This window comes from Thamnophis sirtalis, unplaced genomic scaffold (assembly GCF_051295495.1).
Source record: "Thamnophis sirtalis isolate CommonGarterSnake01/CBP01778 unplaced genomic scaffold, rThaSir2_p1.2 scaffold_15, whole genome shotgun sequence".
Lineage (NCBI taxonomy): Eukaryota > Metazoa > Chordata > Lepidosauria > Squamata > Natricidae > Thamnophis > Thamnophis sirtalis.
The window spans coordinates 40777924-40797276 of NW_028261395.1; the positions used below are offsets into that span (position 1 = coordinate 40777924).

The 19353-nt window shown below is 47.0% G+C and overlaps 1 protein-coding gene across 1 annotated transcript; it reads right to left on the reverse strand.

Annotated features, from left to right (window-relative positions):
* Positions 1 to 252: 252 nt before the first annotated feature.
* Positions 253 to 18849, reverse strand: PGD (phosphogluconate dehydrogenase). The gene is made up of 13 exons (XM_087701911.1): positions 18673 to 18849; positions 14767 to 14842; positions 13094 to 13273; positions 11394 to 11459; positions 10653 to 10771; positions 9190 to 9259; positions 8135 to 8269; positions 6815 to 7004; positions 4961 to 5091; positions 3624 to 3757; positions 2386 to 2485; positions 1864 to 1986; positions 253 to 566 (listed from the first exon to the last, which is right to left on the reverse strand). Exons 1-13 carry the CDS (start codon positions 18678 to 18680, stop codon positions 447 to 449), a joined length of 1452 nt encoding a protein of 483 aa, XP_087558037.1. The 5' UTR covers positions 18681 to 18849; the 3' UTR covers positions 253 to 446.
* Between the last annotated feature and the right edge of the window lie 504 nt (positions 18850 to 19353).

A 19353-nucleotide genomic window follows, 5' to 3' on the forward strand; every position in this document is an offset into this window, starting at 1 on the left:
ATAAACGGGGAGCTTTAGTCCATGATGAAAGAGAATAAAAGGGCAATTTTGGGGCCGAAGACCAGATAACAGCATCAGATACGCTAATTGATATACTAATAAACTGATACGCTAATAAATAAGCCAGCCAGGGATGGAGGGACAAACCCCATCATGCCTACCCCTTTGGCCCAGCTTTAATTCTTGCTTCTGTAGATCAATATTTACTTCCATATGGCTATAATCTCAAGGGAATAAAAGAGCGAAGATGAATTGGGGGACAAGCATTTATTTCTGCAGAATTTCATTTTATTCCACCAACTTTATTCTGGCTTTTTGCCCAAGACACCTTAAAAAAAATGTCTTTCCAAAAAAAAAATTAAAAAAAAAGCTAAAACTGGACATCCACAGAAATGCCCGCAGGTTCGGAGACTCCTTCTATGCAGCTTTCATGGGACCTCTGTCCTCTAGGCGTTATAGGACGAAGACGAGACGGAGCCCCCGTGCCCCGTCCAGTTGGTGTGAACGAATTCGCCCGGTTTTGACAACAATTCATAGGTGTGGGCACCGAAATAATCCCGCTGAGCCTGAGAGAGAGAGAACGCACAACATTTTGAGTTAAACAACCTTAGGCTGAGACGTTCACGACGAAAGAACTAATACTGGTCAAGATTGCATTCACACAACCATTGTTGCAAGCCAAAATTGACCACATGTGCCTTCCAAGAGGTCGGTTTCTATTCCCAGAATTCTTAGTTGGTTGAGGAATTCTGGGAATTGAAGTCCACACTTGAAGGATGCTCTGTGGCGTTGTGGCCTGACAGCGGTGGCAGACTCAGACAGTGAGGAGGTTGGGGAGGAAGATGGGCCAGTCCTGGAGTCTGGGGAAGGCTCTGGTGTCAGAGGCAGAGACGGGGCCAAGGCCATCTGACAGTTATCAGCTGCCTTCGGAGTCAATCAGTGGGGCAGAAGAACAGCTGGAGCCTGTTCCCGATGTGCGCATGCGCAGAGCTGCCAGGAGAAGGGAACATCCAAGGAACAAGGGTCGACTCGGGAGTAAAAGCACAGGTGGACGGTGAATGGCCCCTCCCATAGGGAATAAAAGAGGAGCCAAAGGGGAGGGGAGTTTGCAGGAGATCATTAGTTCAATTCATTAGGGTTGAAAATCCGTTCCTGACTTCTTGCCAAGTAATTGCTGCTACAGCGTGGTGTTTAGAAGATATCGGCCTGGCAGTTTTCCAAGCCTGATAAAGACTCACTGCAAACAAAGAAAATAAAGATTTCCCAAAATAAGAGCCGAGGTGGCACAGTGGTTAAATGCAGCACTGCAGGCTACTTCAGCTGACTGCAGTTCTGCAGTTCGGCTGTTCAAATCTCACCGGCTCAGGGTTGACTCAGCCTTCCATCCTTCCGAGGTGGGTAAAATGAGGAGCCGGATTGTTGTTGGGGGCAATATGCTGACTCTGTAAACCACTTAGAGAGGGCTGAAAGCCCTATGAAGCGGTATATAAGTCTAATTGCTATTGCTAAAATATAATTACACTTCTACCGGGTTTCCCTGAAAATAAGGCAGGATCTTATTTTATTTTGACCTCCAAAAAAAGCACTTGGCCTTATTTTTGGGGAGGTCTTATTATTTTTGAGGTGCAGGAGGCGGCGAGCGTTGTCACCTCATTGGCTGCTGCAGTGTTCCAATTTTTTAGGGGAGGGCTTATTTTAGCACATGCGCTCAAAAGCCCGATTGGGCTTATTATCTGGGGAGGGCTTATTTTCAGAGAAAGAAGGTAGTGAGAATCAGAGTTAAGCTGTGGACGGGGGGGGGGGGGAAAGAAAATTAGGAATCAAAATGAGTTTAACGTCAGACTCCATGCATAAGTTACTCACTTGAATCAGGTTAGCGGGCAAAGTCCCATGTCTGTACCCATCATAAAACGCTAATGCTGTGGTGAAACAGGGCATCGGGATTCCCATCTGGACTCCGGTGCTAATTGTACGTCGCCACGAGTCCTTTGGAAGAGAGAAAATTGCAGAAAAATTAATGTTTTGGGGTAAGATTCTTGGTCTCTCTTCCTAGGCCTTTATAGAGCCAAGGTGGCGCAGTGGTTAAATGCAGCACTGCAGGCTACTGCTAGATCAGCAGGTCAGCAGTTCAAATCTCACCGGCTCAGGGTTGACTCAGCCTTCCATCCTTCCGAGGTGGGTAAAATGAGGACCCAGATTGTTGGGGGCAATATGCTGACTCTCTGTAAACCGCTTAGAGAGGCCGGAAAGGCCTATGAAGCGGTATATAAGTCTACTGCTATTGCTATTGCTAGGCTGTTATTTTTCGATCTCTGCCACTTTTAAGATGGGCGGATTTCAAGTCCCAGGATTCCCAGCCAGAAAAATCTTCACAAAGTTACCCACCTGACAATCCTCCACTGCCGTCTTAAAAAAGACATCTAGGAGTAAATTTTGCAAGTCGGGGGTCCGGTCAAAAGCTTCTTTGATTTTGCCCAAGAAAACGCTGCTCAGGAGGTATAAAAAAATAGCCATTAAGAAATCTTCAAATGAATTAAGGTGGAAGCATCCGAATGTTAAACCGATGAGGAATTTAATTTGGTTGGCATTTGGTGCCAACATGAATTAGGAAGAATCCCTTCTGTATTGATCTAGAAACATTTCCCCACATTCAGATTTAGTCAGGACTAGGTAGAGCACTAATTTAAAAGAAACAAATGTGTACATAATGATAAAATCTGTTCCTGGATTTGTACATTCCTTTCTGGGATCTCAACCAAAGTTAAGAATATTTTGACAGCTTTAAAGATTTACAGAAAGTTGGACCATAAAAAAGGCTGAGCGACAAAGAATGGAAGCATTTGAACTCTGGTGCTGGAGAAGACTCCTGCGAATCCCTTGGACTGCAAGGCCATCCAACCGGTCAGTCCTAGAGGAGATCAATCCTGGCTGCTCTTTAGAAGGCCAGATCCTGAAGAGGAAACTCAAAGACTTTGGCCACCTAATGAGAAGGAAGAAGGAAGGGCTCCCTGGAGAAGAGCCTCATGCTGGGAACAATGGAGGGCAAAAGAAGAAGGGGACGGCAGAGAAGGAGATGGCTGGATGGAGTCACCAAAGCACTCGACGTGAGCTTAAATCCACTCCAGGGGATGGTAGAGCAGTGTTTTTCAACCTTGGCAATTTGAAGATGTCCGGACTTCAACTCCCAGAATTCCCCAGCCAGCATTCGCTGGCTGGGGTATTCTGGGAGTTGAAGTCCGGACATCTTCAAATTGCCAAGGTTGAAAAACACTGTGGTAGAGGACAGGAAGACCTGGAGGAACATTGTCCATGGGGTCGCGATGGGTCGGACACAACTTCGCAACTAACCACAACAAAAGGATTTCGAATTTTGAAAGCAGAGATTTTCAGGAAAGGGACTTTTGCTATCTTAATCTGACCCTCTTCTACCTTTATCTTTATCTATTTGGAAAATTTATACTGTTGCCTATTCGCACATGGCAACTCTTTGCTTTTCTTTAATGGTGTTGGCACCATTCTGACAATATTTCCAGAATATTTGACCGGCATGGTTAGCTTGTGTTGTACTCAGAGCTTCTCCACTGAACTTCCATCCACCAATCGGTTTCCTGTTTCTGCCTTACCTCCTGATGATGCAACCTCCGCGCCACATCAATGCGATCGCGCCATAATTTAGGGTCCAGCCAAACTCCTTGGCGGCTTGTCTCAGTAACATGAAGCCCTGGGCGTAGGAAATGATCTTGGAGGCATAGAGGGCCTATACGAAGGACACAAAGTTAAGAGAATGGCATGCACCCACAATATTAACCAGGATGACTTTTAAAACCACGATGATCCATCACCAAAAATAGAGGACTTTGATTCTGATTGTAATCACTGTTGGCAAAGCAAGCCATCAATGAACGCCTTTGCACATCTTACTAAGAAATAATTAATTCACAAATTATGCTGAATAAATCTCCCACCACTCCCACAAACTGGCCACCTTATGATTCAGAGTCGTGATGGCGAACCCATGGCATGTGTGCCACAGGTGGGTGGCAAGCAGAGCCCTCTCTGCAGGCACGCCAGCCATCGCCCCAGCCCAGCTTCATCACGCATGCCCACGCACCTCCAGCTGGTCTTTGGGTCTCTGCCATACATGCATGGGGGGCAGCATGTATGCAGGGGATGCACATGTGCATGTGTCGGGGGAGGGGCGCTCACAATGCATTTTTGTCCTCGCACAGCGAACACCCCGTTTTGGCTTGGGGTGGGCTCACCCTGATTTGTGCCTGGAAGGCCCCCTGCACCAACCTGGAAGCCAAAAATGGGTGAAGGGGGGGGGCACATGCACAAGGCGGGTGAGTACATGAAGGTCATGCGTGCATGCATGCACAAGGGGTTGTGCGTGCATGCGCGGGGTGCATGTGCGGGAGTGCAGGGCACACATGCATTGTATTATGGATGCGAGTGCGTACGCATGCTGTCGCATGCTTTCGTGCACTTTCGGCACGCGATGACAAAAAAGGTTTAGCCATCACTGATTCAGAGTGATGGCAAACCAAGATTTAGGAAGGACCTGAGCAAAAATTAGGTCTGGGGTATCTTCAGATCATAAAACAGTTTGTCCTATAAAACAAAACATCTTGCTGAGCCACAGACCAGACCATCTTTCCTCAATGATGCCCTTCAGATATTTAAGATTGTAACCCTTACTTCAGTCCACCACTAGATGGCAGCAGAGAACTCCAGAAACCTCTAATTACCGCCACCATGTGGTCCTCCAGAGTTTTGCGACTGAGATAAAATACGCCTCTTAATTTTCTACAAATTATGGAATCAATGAGTTATGGAGCTACGTCGAGGGAGGCTGGTCTGGTTTGTTTTCGAGCCCAAGCCCCTCTTACAATCACTTTCATAAAATACCAAAGTTCCAACAAGGGATCAAGCCCGCTGATAGGAAAAACCGTACACTCACTTTACGAATGTCCTCCAGAAACGCTGCCTTATTCCCACTGAACGCCTGTGCTTTGGGACCACTCAAAAGTTTGCTGGCTTGCACCCTTTCGTCCTTGAGCGAAGACAAACACCGGGCAAAAACAGCCTCTCCTTTTTGAAAGGAAAAAAACAACAACAATCCAAATTATTCCTGGCCGCTCCAAGTTAAAAGGACAAAACTCCGCTGCACGCATGAAACAGAACAGAGCCGCATTTCAAAAGCAACTCGATCGACTCTACTAAGGAAAAGCACGAGAAGACATTGGAAATACCACTGAGATGGATAATCAAATTGCAAACAATAACAAATGTGCTTTCTTGCTAAAAAACTTTTTCAGGTTCATTTGCAGCTATGTTGTCGCAGCAAAAGGGGAATAAAAGCGAGCTTAATCTTTCCTATAAATTTGGAATAATAATAACAACAACAACAACAACTCCAGTTAAAAAATATATACACACAGAGTGTTTACAGCAGGGATCCCCAACCATTGTGCCACGGATCGGTAGCGGTCCGTGGCCTGTTAAGAACCAGGCTGCACAGCTGGAGATGAGCAGCAGGGGGCGACACTGTAAATGTGTGGGATCTAGCTTGTGCACTCCTCCTTCCCACTCACCTCCAAATTATCTTCCACTAAACCGGTATCAAACAGGTTTACACCACCACAGGCTCAACCATGTCATTTAAAAGCTAAGCTGGCTCTTCCAGATTAAGCTCAGCTGTTTTTTCAATTTGGTTAGCTTTCCTTGACTTAGCCTTTCAAGCATGTGATGTTTTATGTGGTGCATCAATGTAAGGGAGCCATTCAGGACCCAATGCTTAATTGTGTCTGCTGTGGCCCATCAGCAGAGCTGGCAGCAGAGTCGGACAGTGAGGAGGTTGGGGAGGGACATGGGCCAGTCCTGGAGTCTGGGGAAGGCTCTGTGTCGGAGACAGAGAGGGGGCCAGAGCCGTCTGATAGTCATCAGCTGTCTTCGGAGTCAGACATCAGTGAGGCAGAAGAACAGCTGGAGCCTGTTCCCAGTGTGCACATGCGCAGAGCGGCCAGATGAAGGGAACAGCTAAGGAAGAGGGGTCAACTTGGGAGTAAGGCCACAGGTGGACGATGAATGGCCCCTCCCAGAGGACATAAAAGAGGAGCAAAAGGGGAGTGGAGTTTGCAGGAGACCATTAGTTTGCTTAATTGGTTCGTGTCTCTCCGAGACTCCTTGCCAAGTTCTCGGCAAGATACCGGCCTGGCAGCTCTCCAAGCCAGAGAAGGTCTGTGACTGTAAATCCTCCCTCGAAAAACTTCGCTAGATGTGAATGAGCAGAATTCACAGTCAACTAATAAAATAAGGTTTTTGTCGGGACCAGGAATTTGCTTCCTGCTCTTGGGAAGCCTTGATCAGAACAGTATCCTTCCATCTCCCTAATTCAAAAAAGCAAAGAAAAAAAAAATCCTGCAGATTTAAGTTATTTGCGTCAGGCACATTAATTTCCTCCATGCCAGCAAACCACTACTGTGCTGAGGAAGAATGAATCATCATCTTTCTGGAACTTGCAAGTCATGCTGATAAACAGGTGAAAAAGCAACAACAATAGAAATTCTCCTGTTTGGCAGCCCAGCCTCTCCCAAATGCAGCATACCCTTCTCAAACAGACTAGAATAATTTTGGAAATATTTTAATGAGGGTTGCAGAAAAGAAACTAAATAAAGCTCCCCTCCAAAATTGGGTTTGTCCCAAAAAGGAAAGAAGGACACAGTATTAATCAGAGGAAGGTTTAAAAAGTTTATAGGACAATCTCATTGCCTTAACTGCAAAAGAACAAACATGTAGCAAAAGGTAAGTTTACCTATAAGAGTGACGGGGACACCGTATTCCAAAGCGGAAATCGCTGTCCATTTTCCCGTTCCTTTCTGCCCAGCGCTGTCCCTGATTTTAGGAAGCAAGTGTTTCCCATCGGCGTCGCGGAATTTCAAGATGTCAGCTGTGATTTCAATCAGGAAGGAATCCAGCTCGGTCTTATTCCACTCCTGGAACACCTGGGAACGAAAGAGGGGGTGGGGTGGAGGGGAGTCAGTCCTGCATTTGGTGGGCCTAAGACTAAGGAAACCCTCTTCCATCAACAGTTAAGTTTCTGGAAAGTTATGTTACCCAATTTAGAAGAGATATCTAAGGATGACATGTGGCCATGACCAATCAATTGATCTATGGTAGAAACATGGGGGCAGGGATGGGGGTTGGACAAGAAGACCTCCAAGGTCCCTTCCAACTCTGTTATTCTGTTACATGCTGGTCTATGATCATGTACAATATTTCCTTCTTTCCTTGCTTCCTTCCTTCCCCCTCCTTTTTTCCTTCCTCCCTTCCTTCCCCCTCCCTCTTCTTCCTTCCTTCTTTCCCTTCCTTCCTCCCTCCCTCCCTTCTCCCTCCTTACCTCCCTTCTCCTTCCTTTCTTCCTTTCCTCTCCCTCCCTCTTTCTTCCTTCTTCCTCCCTCCCTTCTCCTCCCTTCCTTCCTTTCTTCTCCCTCCCTTCCTTCACTCACCCTCTCTCCTTCTTCCTTCCTTCTTCTTCCCTTCCTTCTCCTTTCTCTTCCCTTCCCTTCCTTCCTTCTCCCTCCCTCCTTCTTCCTTCCTTCCTTCCTCCCTTCCTTCTCCCTCCCTTCCTTCACTCACCCTCCCTCCTTCTTCCTTCCTTTTCCCTTCCCTTCCTTCCTTCTCCCCCCCCCATTCTTCCTTCCTTCCTCCCTTGCTTCTCCCTCCCTTCCTGGAGGCTCAGCAGGCTGAGATGGTCAGCTAGTTCCAGGCCATGATGCAGTCCCACTGGAACAAGGCCCTCCGGCTCTTTGCCACCAGCGGTGCTTCCCTCCAGCCTTCGTCTAAAGTCCCGCACCAGGAGGCTGAAGCAGACCCCAAGTTGGAATTTCTGTCCCCCTCTGACCCCCACAAAAAGACCCCGAAGGGGGAGACTCTCTGCAGCAACACAACCATTCATTGCACGTATCCATCCCAGGGGCATAGTTTGATGACCCCTGATTTAGTGCAATATAGAAAATGCGGATAATTGTTCTGCGGACCACCAACATTTTCTCATGGACCACCAGTTGGTGACCGCTGATTTAGACCTTACAACCCCCTCCTTGCTCCGTTCCCAACTGCGTCTCTGACCCACCTTCGACATCTCGTCGTGGTCCATGGCCAGCACATCTTTCATGAGGTGGTAAGCCTCGCAGATAAGCTGCATGTCACCGTACTCAATCCCGTTATGTACCATCTTCACGAAATGTCCAGCCCCTTCATCTCCCACCTGTTGGACACAACGAAGAAGGAAGCACGTCAGAGGGCATCGTAATTTTTCATCCACTTCAGGACCTGCTCTTGAAGAAGATGCAAGTTTAAGAAATGGATCAACTCTTGAGACCAACAGTCACACCAGGGTGTGGCTGGTGCTCAAACTTGAATCTCTTTCTGTCGGCATCTCCATCTTGCAAAAATGCAGCCTAGCTGAAAGAAAAACAGAAGTAACAATAACACTTGCCCTTAGATTTATAGACCACTTCCCAATGCTTTTACAGCCCTCTCAAAGCGGTTTACAGAGTCAGCCTATGGCCCCCAACAATCTGGGTCCTCATTTGACCCACCTCGGAAGGATGGAAGGATGAAACAACCTGTAGCCAGTCGGTCAGGATTGAACTGCTGGCAGTGGGCAGACTCAACCTGCTTTCTAACCACTGGAAGGAAGGAAGGAAGGAAGGAAGGAAGGAAGGAAGGAAGGAAGGAAGGAAGGAAGGAAGGAAGGAAGCTATAGCACATGGACTTATATATCGCTTCACAGTGCTTTTACAGCTCTCTCTAAGCGGTTTACAGAGACAGCCATTTGTCCCCAACAATCTGGGTCCTCATTTTACCTACCTCGGAAGGACAAAAGGCTGAGTCAACCTTGAGCCTGGTGAGATTAGAACTGCCAAATTGCAGTCAGCCAGCAGAAGCAGCCTGCAGCACTGCACTCTAACCAACAAGCAAAGTCAATGGAGGGGGAGCCAGATTGGCTTAGCGACATGATTCACTCAATAACTGCAGTGATTTGGCTTAACAAAAAAAAGTGATAAAACGGGGGCAAAGCTCACTTAACTGCCCCACTTAGCCAGACAAATTGTGGGCTCAACGGTGCCTGTAAGTCGAGGAAAACCCGTATAAAATGTGAAGGGCTTCAGTAGAAAGACTCACCCAGTCACAGCATGGCTCTCCTGTCCCTACTTTGGCTGCGATGCTCTGGAATATTGTCTTGATGTGAGGCCTGCAAAGGAAGAAAACAGGGATGGGGGTTAGCAAAATGCACTCAACTCCTCCTTCTTCTTCTTCTTGTGCCACATCCATCATCGGATGGTGGCAATCGTGTTGGCGATCTTATTTTTATTAACAGCTGCACAAAAAAGTGCTGCTGAGTTTTGTTCAAATTGGGCCCTTAGATTTTGAAGATGTTTGGCCCGCCAGCGGCCAGCAGAGCTGGCAGCAAACTCGGACAGTGAGGAGGTTGGGGAGGAAGATGGGCCAGTCCTGGAGTCTGGGGGAGGCTCTGATGAGGGCTCTGCGTCGGAGGTGGAGAGGGGGCCAGGGCCGTCTGACAGTTATCAGCAGCCTAACCCTAACTGCTCCCAAAGGAAATAAAAGAGGAGCGAAAGGGGAGTGGAGTTTGCAGGAGACAATTACTTCACTTTAATTGGTTCCTGACTCTACGAGACTCCTGGCTAAGTTCTGCAGCTATCAGCCTGGCAGCTCTCCAAGCCAGATAAGGTCTGTGACTGTTAATCCTCCCTCGAAAGACTTTGCTGGATGTGAATGAACAGAATTCACAATCAATTAATAAAAGAGGTTTTTTTGAGGGACCAGGAGTTTGCTTCATGCTCTTGGGAAGCCTCGCTCAGAACAGAAGCCATGATGTTCTTCTTCTGCCTGGACCTCATTTGTCTTCCATCTTTCCCTGGACAATTAAGCGAAGGATGCCGTATTTTTCTGGGTGTTGCATCACATGTCCAAAATATTCTAACTCTTGCTTTTTTATGGTTTTGATGATTTCCCTTGGCTTTCCCAGGCGGCCTATCCCCTCTTCATTTGTAATTTTGTCAACCCAACTTATACGTTAACAGCCGCCTGTCAATCCACATTCCAGAAGCTTTGTCTCTCTTCAAGTGGCCTTCTGTCAGAGACCAACTCTCCCTTCCGTAGACAGCAGGGTAGAAAAAATGTAGCATCCGACAAGCCTGATTTTCAATCTCAGGCTTATGTCGTGACTCCAGATCGTTTTTCATCTCGAAGAATGCTGTTTGAGCTTTCTCTATCCTTGTCTTTACTTCACTGGTCATGTCCCAGCTTTCATGTAAATTATAACCGAGGTACGTGATCCATTCAACTTTTTCTAGTGGTTATTCCTTCCGAAGTTATCGGTGGTAAATTAATGGGTTGTTTGCTGACGACCAAGATCTTGGTTTTTGAGGTGTTAAGCTTCAAGCCGTATTTTTCAGATATTTCTGAGACTCTTTGGATGAGGAGTTGAAGGTCTTCATGCTTACTGGCAAGCAGAACTATGTCATCAGCGTACCTTAACTCAATTCCCGCCAGCCTCTAAAATTCCTAGCAGCCTTACAATAAAGGATGAGGGAATGGTTATGGCAACCGTCTGAAATACATACCAGGCTTCCTTTGCTCCCCCTGGCATAAGAGAGGGTCCGTATCGGGCTCCTTCTTCACCCCCACTTACGCCGCTCCCCACAAACAGGATGCCTTTTTCCTTGAGTTCCTTGCAGCGTCTCTAAAGGGGAAGGAAACAAGGGGCAGAGAAAATGAGAAAAAGAGGATTGTAAGGAGAAAATAATTTTTAGAATTCAGAATGAAGCATTTCTCCTTATAAATGTCTATGGAGATTCTCAGTCCTCCAGATCGTGGTTGTCCCAAAGGTGCTATTATTTTTTCCCAAGAGGCAACTGGACTTTCTGATTATTATTTTTTGAAGACGTTTCGCTTCTCATCCAAGAAGCTTCTTCAGCTAAACGTCTTCAAAGAAAAACCGGAAAGTCCAGCCGCTTCTCTTTATAAACTTTCTTTCTGAAATGAGGAAAGATGGCTGAGATCAATGCTCAACTCCCAATCTCCCTGGACGTTTGTTGGGCTTAAGGAAAAGGAACTTTTCCATATATATAAAAAAGAAAAAAATAGCAGCTGAAATGCCAAGTATATCTTGAATTTCCTGAGCTTGGCTTAGCGGAGGCAGGCTTGTCTAGCAAGGCCTCAAAAAGCTGTTCAGCAAAAGAAGATTCTAAACAATTCAATGTTTTTCAAGTGAGATGAGCCCAGAACACAGGATCATTTCCCCCTCCCCCCTCCAGACACACACATAAAATTCACGGAAGAAGAACTGACTAGCAGAGACCTACCGTGGTGTCTCTGTATTCCGAATTTCCTCCATCGATAATGATATCCCCACGAGAAAGCAGCGGCACCTGAAAACACAAGGGGGTGGGGGTTGTGGGTCAGCTAAAAAGACCAAGTCATGTGATGTTGTGGCCCATCAGTGGGCAGCAGAGCTGGCGAAAGACTCAGATAGTGAGGAGGATGGGGAGGAACATGGGCCGGTCTGGAGTCTGGGGAAGGCTCGGATGAGGGCTCTGTGTCAGAGGCAGAGAGGGGGCCAGAGCCGTACGCCAGTTATCAGCTGCCTTAGAAGTCAGACATCAGTGAGGCAGAAGAACAGCTGGAGCCTGTACCTAGTGTGCACATACGCTGAGCTGCCAGCAGAAGGGAATAGCTAAGGAACAAGGGTTGACTCTGGAGTAAAGACACAGATGGATGGTGAATGGCCTCTCCCATAGGGAATAAAAGAGGAGCGAAAGGGGAGGGGAGTTTGCAGGAGACAGTTAGTTCAATTCATTAGGGTGAAGATCTGTTCCTGACTTCTTGCCAAGGAATTGCTGCTACAGCATGGCGTTTGGAAGATATTGGCCTGGCAACACTCCAAGCCTGATCAAGGTCTGAGTCGGAGATCAGTGCGGCAGAAGAACAGCTGGAGCCTGTTCCCAATGTGCGCATGCGCAGAGTGGCCAGACGAAGGGAACAGCTAAAGGACAGAAGTTGACTTGGGAGTGAGGCCACAGGTGAACGATGAATGGCCCCTCCCAGAGGAAATAAAAGAGGAACGAAAGGGGAGTGGAGTTTGCAGGAGATAATTAGTTTGTTTATTCGCATGAACATTTTTTTTATCATGCCTCACAGTGACTCCTTGCCAAGTATTTCATTCTACAGCGTTGTGCTTGGAAGCTATCGGCCTGGCAACTATCCAAAGACTGATAAGGCCGGTTGTTGCAATTAAACCTAGAAAGGCTTATTGCCAGGACTTTGCTGGATGTGAATGCGAGGAATTCACATTAGCCAAATAAAAAAGGTGGTTTTTGGGGGTGGGGGGTGGGGACAGTGATTCTGTTAAGCCTAGGTGAGAACACGCAATCCCCTTTTGCGACCTTCTGACAAGCAAAGTCAACGGGGACGCCCAATTCACAGAACAGATGTGTGACTAACTTAACAACTGCAGTGATTTGCTTAAGAACTGTGGCAAGACAGCTCGTAACATGGGGCAAGACTCGCTTTTAAAAAAATATCGCACTTAGCAACGGAAATTGTGGGCTCAATTGTGGTCGTGTGTCGAGGACCACCTGTGAAACGGGAGCAGCATTAAGAGAATAGGGAGAAGCTGTAATACATGTAGAATGAGCCACAATTGCTGGTCCCAAGGTGTCCATACAACCTCATTCAGCCACTGCTAAATAGTTCTACCAGGTTTCCCTGAAAATAAGACAGGGTCTTATTTTCTTTTGACCTCCTGAAATAAGCCCTTGGCCTTATTTTTGGGGAGGTCTTATTATTTTCGAGGTGCAGGAGGTGGCGAGTATGGTCACCTCATGGCTGCTGCTGTGTTGCAATATTTTCGGGGAGGGCTTATTTTAGCGCATGCGTTCAAAAGCCCGATTGGGCTTATCATCCAGGGAGGTCTTATTTTTTGGGAAAACAGGGTATTTATTTACCAGGTATATCAAGCCCAGCTTTAAAAGAGGCACCTGGAATCTCAGAGGGATTTCCTTACCAGTTTGTTGATGAAGTCATCCACGGCGCTTCCGGCCTTGACCAGTAGCATGACGCGACGGGGTTTCTTCAGTTTTGAGACCATTTCCTCTAAGGAGTGAGCTCCAATCACTTTCGTGCCCTTGGCCTCGTTCGCAAGGAAATCGTCCACCTTGGAGACCGTCCGGTTAAAAGCACACACCTGGGCAATGGAAAGGAAGAAGAGGTTGGAGAAGAAACCAGAAACTTCACAAATGCAATTATTTAAAAAAAAATGTTTTCCCTGCTTTCTTGTTGCAGACTAGGAAAATCTTTCCCAAACGATTGATGGCATTTCTCTGTTCTGATCAAGGCTTCCCAAGAGCAGGAAGCAAACTCCTTCTCCTGACAAAAAACCCTTTTATTAATCGACTGTGAATTCTGCTCATTCACATCTAGCAAAGTCTTTCGAGGGAGGATTTACAGTCACAGACCTTATCTGGCTTGGAGAGCTGCCAGGCTGATATCTGCAAAACTTGGCAAGGAATCTCAGGGAGTCACAAACCAATTAAGTGAACTAATTGTCTCCTGCAAACTTCACTCCCTTTTTGCTCCTCTTTTATTCCCTATGGGAGGGGCCAGTCATTGTCCACCTGTGGCTTCACTCCCAAGTTGACCCCTGTTCTTTAGCCGTTCCCTTCGTCTGGCAACTCTGCGCATGCGCACACTGGGAACAGGCTCCAACTGTTCATTTGCCTTACTGATGTCTGACTCTGAAGGCAGCTGATAGCTGGCATATGGCTCTGGCCCCCTCTCTGCCTCCAACACAGAGCTCTCATCAGAGCCTTCCCCAGACTCCAGGACTGGCCCATCTTCCTCCCCAACCTCCTCACTTTTCGAATCTGCTGCCAGCTCTGCTGGCTGCTGGCGAGCCACAACATTTTCTATCTTCCCTTTCCCCTGGCAAAACCTGTTGCTCATTTGCTGAATTATATTTATTTATGAGTTAGTTACACAGAAACAAAATTATTACTTTTAGCATGATTTATGCCCTCTGCTTCCCAATCACACTGCAGGCTCAGCTGATTGAGGAGAGAGCTCAAGGAAGTGAGTTAAGCTACATTTTACAGATAAATCTTCTAAGACAAGAGAATGAGAGAAATCCTTTTTTAAAAGATTTCCTCTTTGTTTTTCTTAAATAGCGTCCTACTTATTATAAAGCCAATAGGAGAACGATTATTGATTTTCACGGCTTATATTCTTTAACATAAGAGCCAAGGTGGCGCAGTGGTTAAATGCAGCACTGCAGGCTACTGCTAGATCAGCAGGTCAGCGGTTCAAATCTCACCGGCTCAGGGTTGACTCAGCCTTCCATCCTTCCGAGGTGGGTAAAATGAGGACCCAGATTGTTGGGGGCAATATGCTGACACTCTGTAAACCGCTTAGAGAGGCCTGAAAGGCCTATGAAGCGGTATATAAGTCTACTGCTATTTAACGTGGCCCTAACAATGCTATCAAATGCCTAAAACCAAGATCGAAAAGCTACAATTAACACACAAGAAGATGTTTATTAAAGAATTAATAGCCTGTGGTGGAATGTATCATCCCAAGTTACTGAAGCCGTATCTCACAGACATCTGATCTGAGGGATGTGTCCAGTTTTTGCCTCTCGCAAATCATTGTGCACCGAATCTTGGCAACTCAAGGTTTACTTACCACAAAACCATGATCATTCATATTGAGGATGAGATTTTGACCCATGACCGCCAGGCCAATCAATGCAATATCTGCTCTGCAAAAAAGAAAAGTAGAAAAATGATGGTTAGATGGCAAATTTGGTTCCAAAAAGAGAGAGAGATCTCATCCCTCTGTGGCAGGCAGCCTGGGAAATGTCCTTAGGGTTACTCCAAGCAAGTAAGCCCAGCTACAAGAAAACAAAAGTAGCAAAACTGGAATTAGTAGCAAATTATTCAAACATTTTCTTTCTGCAAGGTGCAGGTCACCCAGATAAGACACCTCAGTCCATCTTACAGTAGTAGCCAAAATTGTGGAAATCTTTTGGGAAAAGTGTATTTTTGAGGTTTCATGGCTAATAACACCACTTTTTTGGGGGTGGGGTGGGGGGAGTAGTACCATAAAATTATATATCAATGGAAAGATAATTTAAAGCCCAGTTTAGTCTTTTCAACCTTTGTTTGAGAGATAAGAGTAGCTTTTTTCGTGGAATTCTAGATTTTAGGCCAAATTCCTGCAGTCTGCGCCGAACAGTCCTTGCACTCAAATTCACACTGCATTGCACCATTTCGTCTTGTATGCACACAGATGATTTTCTTCTGTCCCGCAGGCACAGTCTCTTAATTCTTCTATCATCACTTGCTGTCGTGCATCTTTTTCTACCTTTCCCAGTGTGGTTTTGGAGTGAGTGAGTCTCCTTATACCTCTTCAAAAACTTAGAAATGCCACCCTTGGTTAAGTTTCCACCAATTTTTCTTCTAATTTCTTCATAACTGCAGCCTTGTTCACTTAATAATACTATTTCACATCGCTTTCTAGGTGACCAGTCGGCTCTTTGCACCATTACTTTAATTTTATTACGTTTTTACAAGCACACTAAATGGAAGAACACAAAAAACCCAACCAACTCGATAGCGATCACATAATACACTGACAAATATCCTCTTCTCAGCTTCAATACATGGCATCAATAACTGAATCTTACTGCGATCTGATTGGCTCATTGCCAAAACAAGGTGACACCTGATTGGCCCTCTAAACACTCATGCTCATTGGCTACAATCAGATGAAGGAAAGCTACCTAATATCAAAGGAAGCAAGTTGTGCTTCCTTTTTCTGGTTATTTGGCTATAACTTTTCATAGAATACAGATAATTGAACAAACTTTGTTGCATTACATTATTGATTAAATTATCTTTCCACTGATAGATAATTTTATGGTACTACTCCAAAAATGTGGTGTTATTAGCCATCAAATCTCAAAAATGCACTTTTCCCAAAAGGTTTCCACAATTTTGGCCACTACTGTATATGGATATTACAATTATATATTATACTAGCTGGATACTAGTGGTTCGCAACAAAACTATGTAATCGGGCTACGCAGGAGAAATTTGGTTCACAATCCATTGGCTCAGCGGTGGTTGGTGATTGAAACACTTAAGGGAATATCACTCCCGCCACCTTGAGTCTGGAAGCAGGTGGAAGGCGTAGACATTTTGGTGAGGTACCGACATTTAGTACTGTAAGGAGCTCCAGACCACTCCACTCAGGAGTGGAATGTCTGCCAGTTTAAACTGAGGTAATGGAATGTGAGGCAACTGGCAGTTGGAACAGAGTTTGTTTCAGGTGGGGAGGGAGAGTAGAATGTCTAACTTCTTAGCATCAGAGCATATTAATTACTGTATAAGAAATACTAATGATCTGATGGTCATTTCGAAAAATCCTTTCTTAGCGAGCACCTAGAAACCAAGAGGAACATATGTGCCAAATTTCAAGTTTGTGGGCTTTATGGTTCTAGAGATTTCATGATGAGTGAGTGGTACTTGGCTTTTATATATATAGATTATAAGCATTACTTCTCACTTTAGGCTTCCCAGATCAATCTGCGCCTCACCCTAAACCACAGATCATGGTTTGCAAGCCACAAGAGGGGGCAAAAAACACACTTGGCCAAACCAACTGAGTTTCATCAGAGATTGGAGTGCACAGGGAAAAAAAACCGAGTATACCCATAAGAAGCAGCTCAAACTCAGGAAGGTTGCAAGTTGTCTTTGCTAAATGCTCACATCTCCAGAAAGCGGAGATGGGTTGCAACAGCCTCTTGCCTCAAAGAAGAATCAGGAAGGAAATAGGATTTCTTAATTCAGCCTATTTTTTCTCTCTCTTCAGCCCTGGCGCTCAGCTTAAAGTCAAAATCAGTGGTGGGGTAGCCCTTCAGAATTAAACCTGAGTCAGCTGCAGAGATCAAGGAAGTGATGGGGAGAAAAATTGCAGGCAGAAATTCTTTACTTCCCTGAAGTGAAGGAGATTATTTGCAGGGTGTAAACTATCGTCTGAGCTCCAGAAAAACCAAGAAATTATGATTTTCGTGTGAGGAAACTTTCCTGTGCCTACCCTAGTTCCTCTGCTTAGTGTTTCTTCTTTCCCTCTCAGGGAAATGTTAAACTGATTTAATCCAGAGGCCCTGAGGGATCGGTTGAAAAATTGACCTGCAAACTAGCAGAGGCCACCCATTCCAGGGAGCAGCCATTACAATGCCTTGCGGCAATGAGTTCCACAGGTTGTTTTCAGTGAAAAAAGAGGTTGTTTGAAATCATGTTCAAGTAAGGAAAAAGTTAAGATTCTACTTTGATCCTTGCTTTTTACATATAGGTCACCTCAGTTTCCTCTAAAATAACTTCCTTCTCAGTTCCGCTCCGTTCTTGTCAATCCTGGCCACATTTTTTTTCCTCTCAGCTTCACTAGGTTTGCTGAGCAGGCCATAACACCACCCACATCACCAACCTATCCAAACCATGATTGATGATCTATCCTGGCTGAAGCCCCACATATCCCAAGCCCAGCCAAACCTGAATCAAACCAAGATTTGGCCATCATGGCAATCTTGGAGGGGGGGGGAGAGAATTGGCCTGAGGTAAATTTATTAATTTGACAGCTTCTACCTCACTTTTTTTTAAAAACACAGAAGCATTACATTTGAAGTTTGGCTTTGTCAGCCAATGGGAAACTGTCAGGGAAAAAAGACAGGCTGGCGGAAGAGCCAATAATAGGAGCCCCAAATTGAACCACCAATCAGGTGAGAGCAGAGGTTGGGGGAATGGTATATAAGGGGGACCCCACTGAAACCAGGCTTAGAGCATCGGGGGAAGGAGCTGCGGAACGAAGGAGAAAGAAGAGCGAAGAAAGCAGAGGGGACGAAGCAGGCGAAGTCGCTGAGGAGAAAGTCACTGCTTACCCCCAGAAGTCTGGGGCAAAGTAGCCCGCCTAAAGGGGGGAAAACTAAGCAGGCGGAATCACTGGCGAAGACATTGCCCCCTTCAGAGGTCTGAGGCGAAGATGGCACCTGCTCCAGCAGGCGGCTGCCTTCAGGAGGGGGACGCAACTTGGCGCGCTCCCTCAGGCCGCGGCCAGCCCGGGGTCGCCGCAGCCTCTTCTCCATCGCCCCGACTGAGCCCGGCTTCCAGACCCAATAAGACGCTACAATACCCGCATCCTGTCTGGTTCTTTCTAGAAGGGGAAAAGCGGGTGGGACAGTCTGGGGACGAGATTCTTCCACCACCTCCCCACCCCAACGAAGCGCCTTTTCCTTTCGCGTCCGGCCGAGGGGCTTGAGGGAACTTGGGGGCGTTTGTTTCGCTCGGTTCCTTTCGCCTCACGAGCGCCTGCAAGGGTCCAATGTGCTTCGGGGTGGGGGGTCTCTGTGCTGAGGGCCGCACCGCCTCCCCCCCCTTCGGGAGGTATACAACACCCCCCCCCGGGCTTGGTACCCGGCTCGCTACCAAGGGGAGGTGATGTTTCTGCGCATGTCTGGGGAGATGGGAGGGGGGTCCTCACGCTCACCACCACCAAAGACCTCCGAGGCTGGGCGAAACGAGCGCGACTTACTCGGCCATGACGACGGGCGGCAGGCAGGCAGGCAGGAGGAAAAAAAGGCTGCTCTTCGCGGGCGAGGCTTCCCTCGGTCTGGGCCGGGCCACCACGGAGAGGACACGACTAGGGGTGCCTCGCCCTTTAAAAGCGGCGTAGGCCGGCCTTTCTCTCTTTTGCCCACGGGGGAAGTGGGCTGGCCGAGGCGCCCGCAGCGAGGAGGAGGAGGAGGGCCTGAGATCGGCTCACCTTCGGCCCAGCCTTCGCCGGAGCCGCCTCCCTCTATCGGGGCGGGGGGGAAAGTCGGTCAGCGCATGAATGAATGAATGAAACCCGGAAAAGGGCTCGGGGTTTTGCAATGCGCGTCACGTTTTCTTTGCGTTACGCGCGCGCGCTGGGCGCTTTTGCCGGGGACTAGGAATGGGTTTTATCCTTGCTCGTATGGGGGAGAAAATCCGAGCTCCCCCCTTTCTCTCCCCGTCCTGCTGAAAAGAGGCAGGCCCCGGAAAACGTCTCGTGTCCTTTCGCTTTTCGGAAAGGGAATTTGGCTTCCCTTGATCGACTCAAAAGAGCTCCTAAATCTGGCATTCCGAAAGTAGATGAGCCCGTTGCGTTTCACCCGTCTATATAGTATCTATCCACCCGTGAGCTTGGATGGACTCCAGAGGATGGCAGAGCACAGGAAGGCCTGGAGGAACG

Bases quoted from the DNA above. Each gene is read 5' to 3' on its own strand.
- PGD (XM_087701911.1), bottom strand. The intron at 5,092-6,814 runs GTAAACTTACCT...CCTTTCAAAAAG, and splicing joins TGTCCCCGTCACTCTTATAG to GAGAGGCTGTTTTTGCCCGG. The intron at 1,987-2,385 runs GTGGGTAACTTT...TCTCTTCCAAAG, and splicing joins CGGCAGTGGAGGATTGTCAG to GACTCGTGGCGACGTACAAT.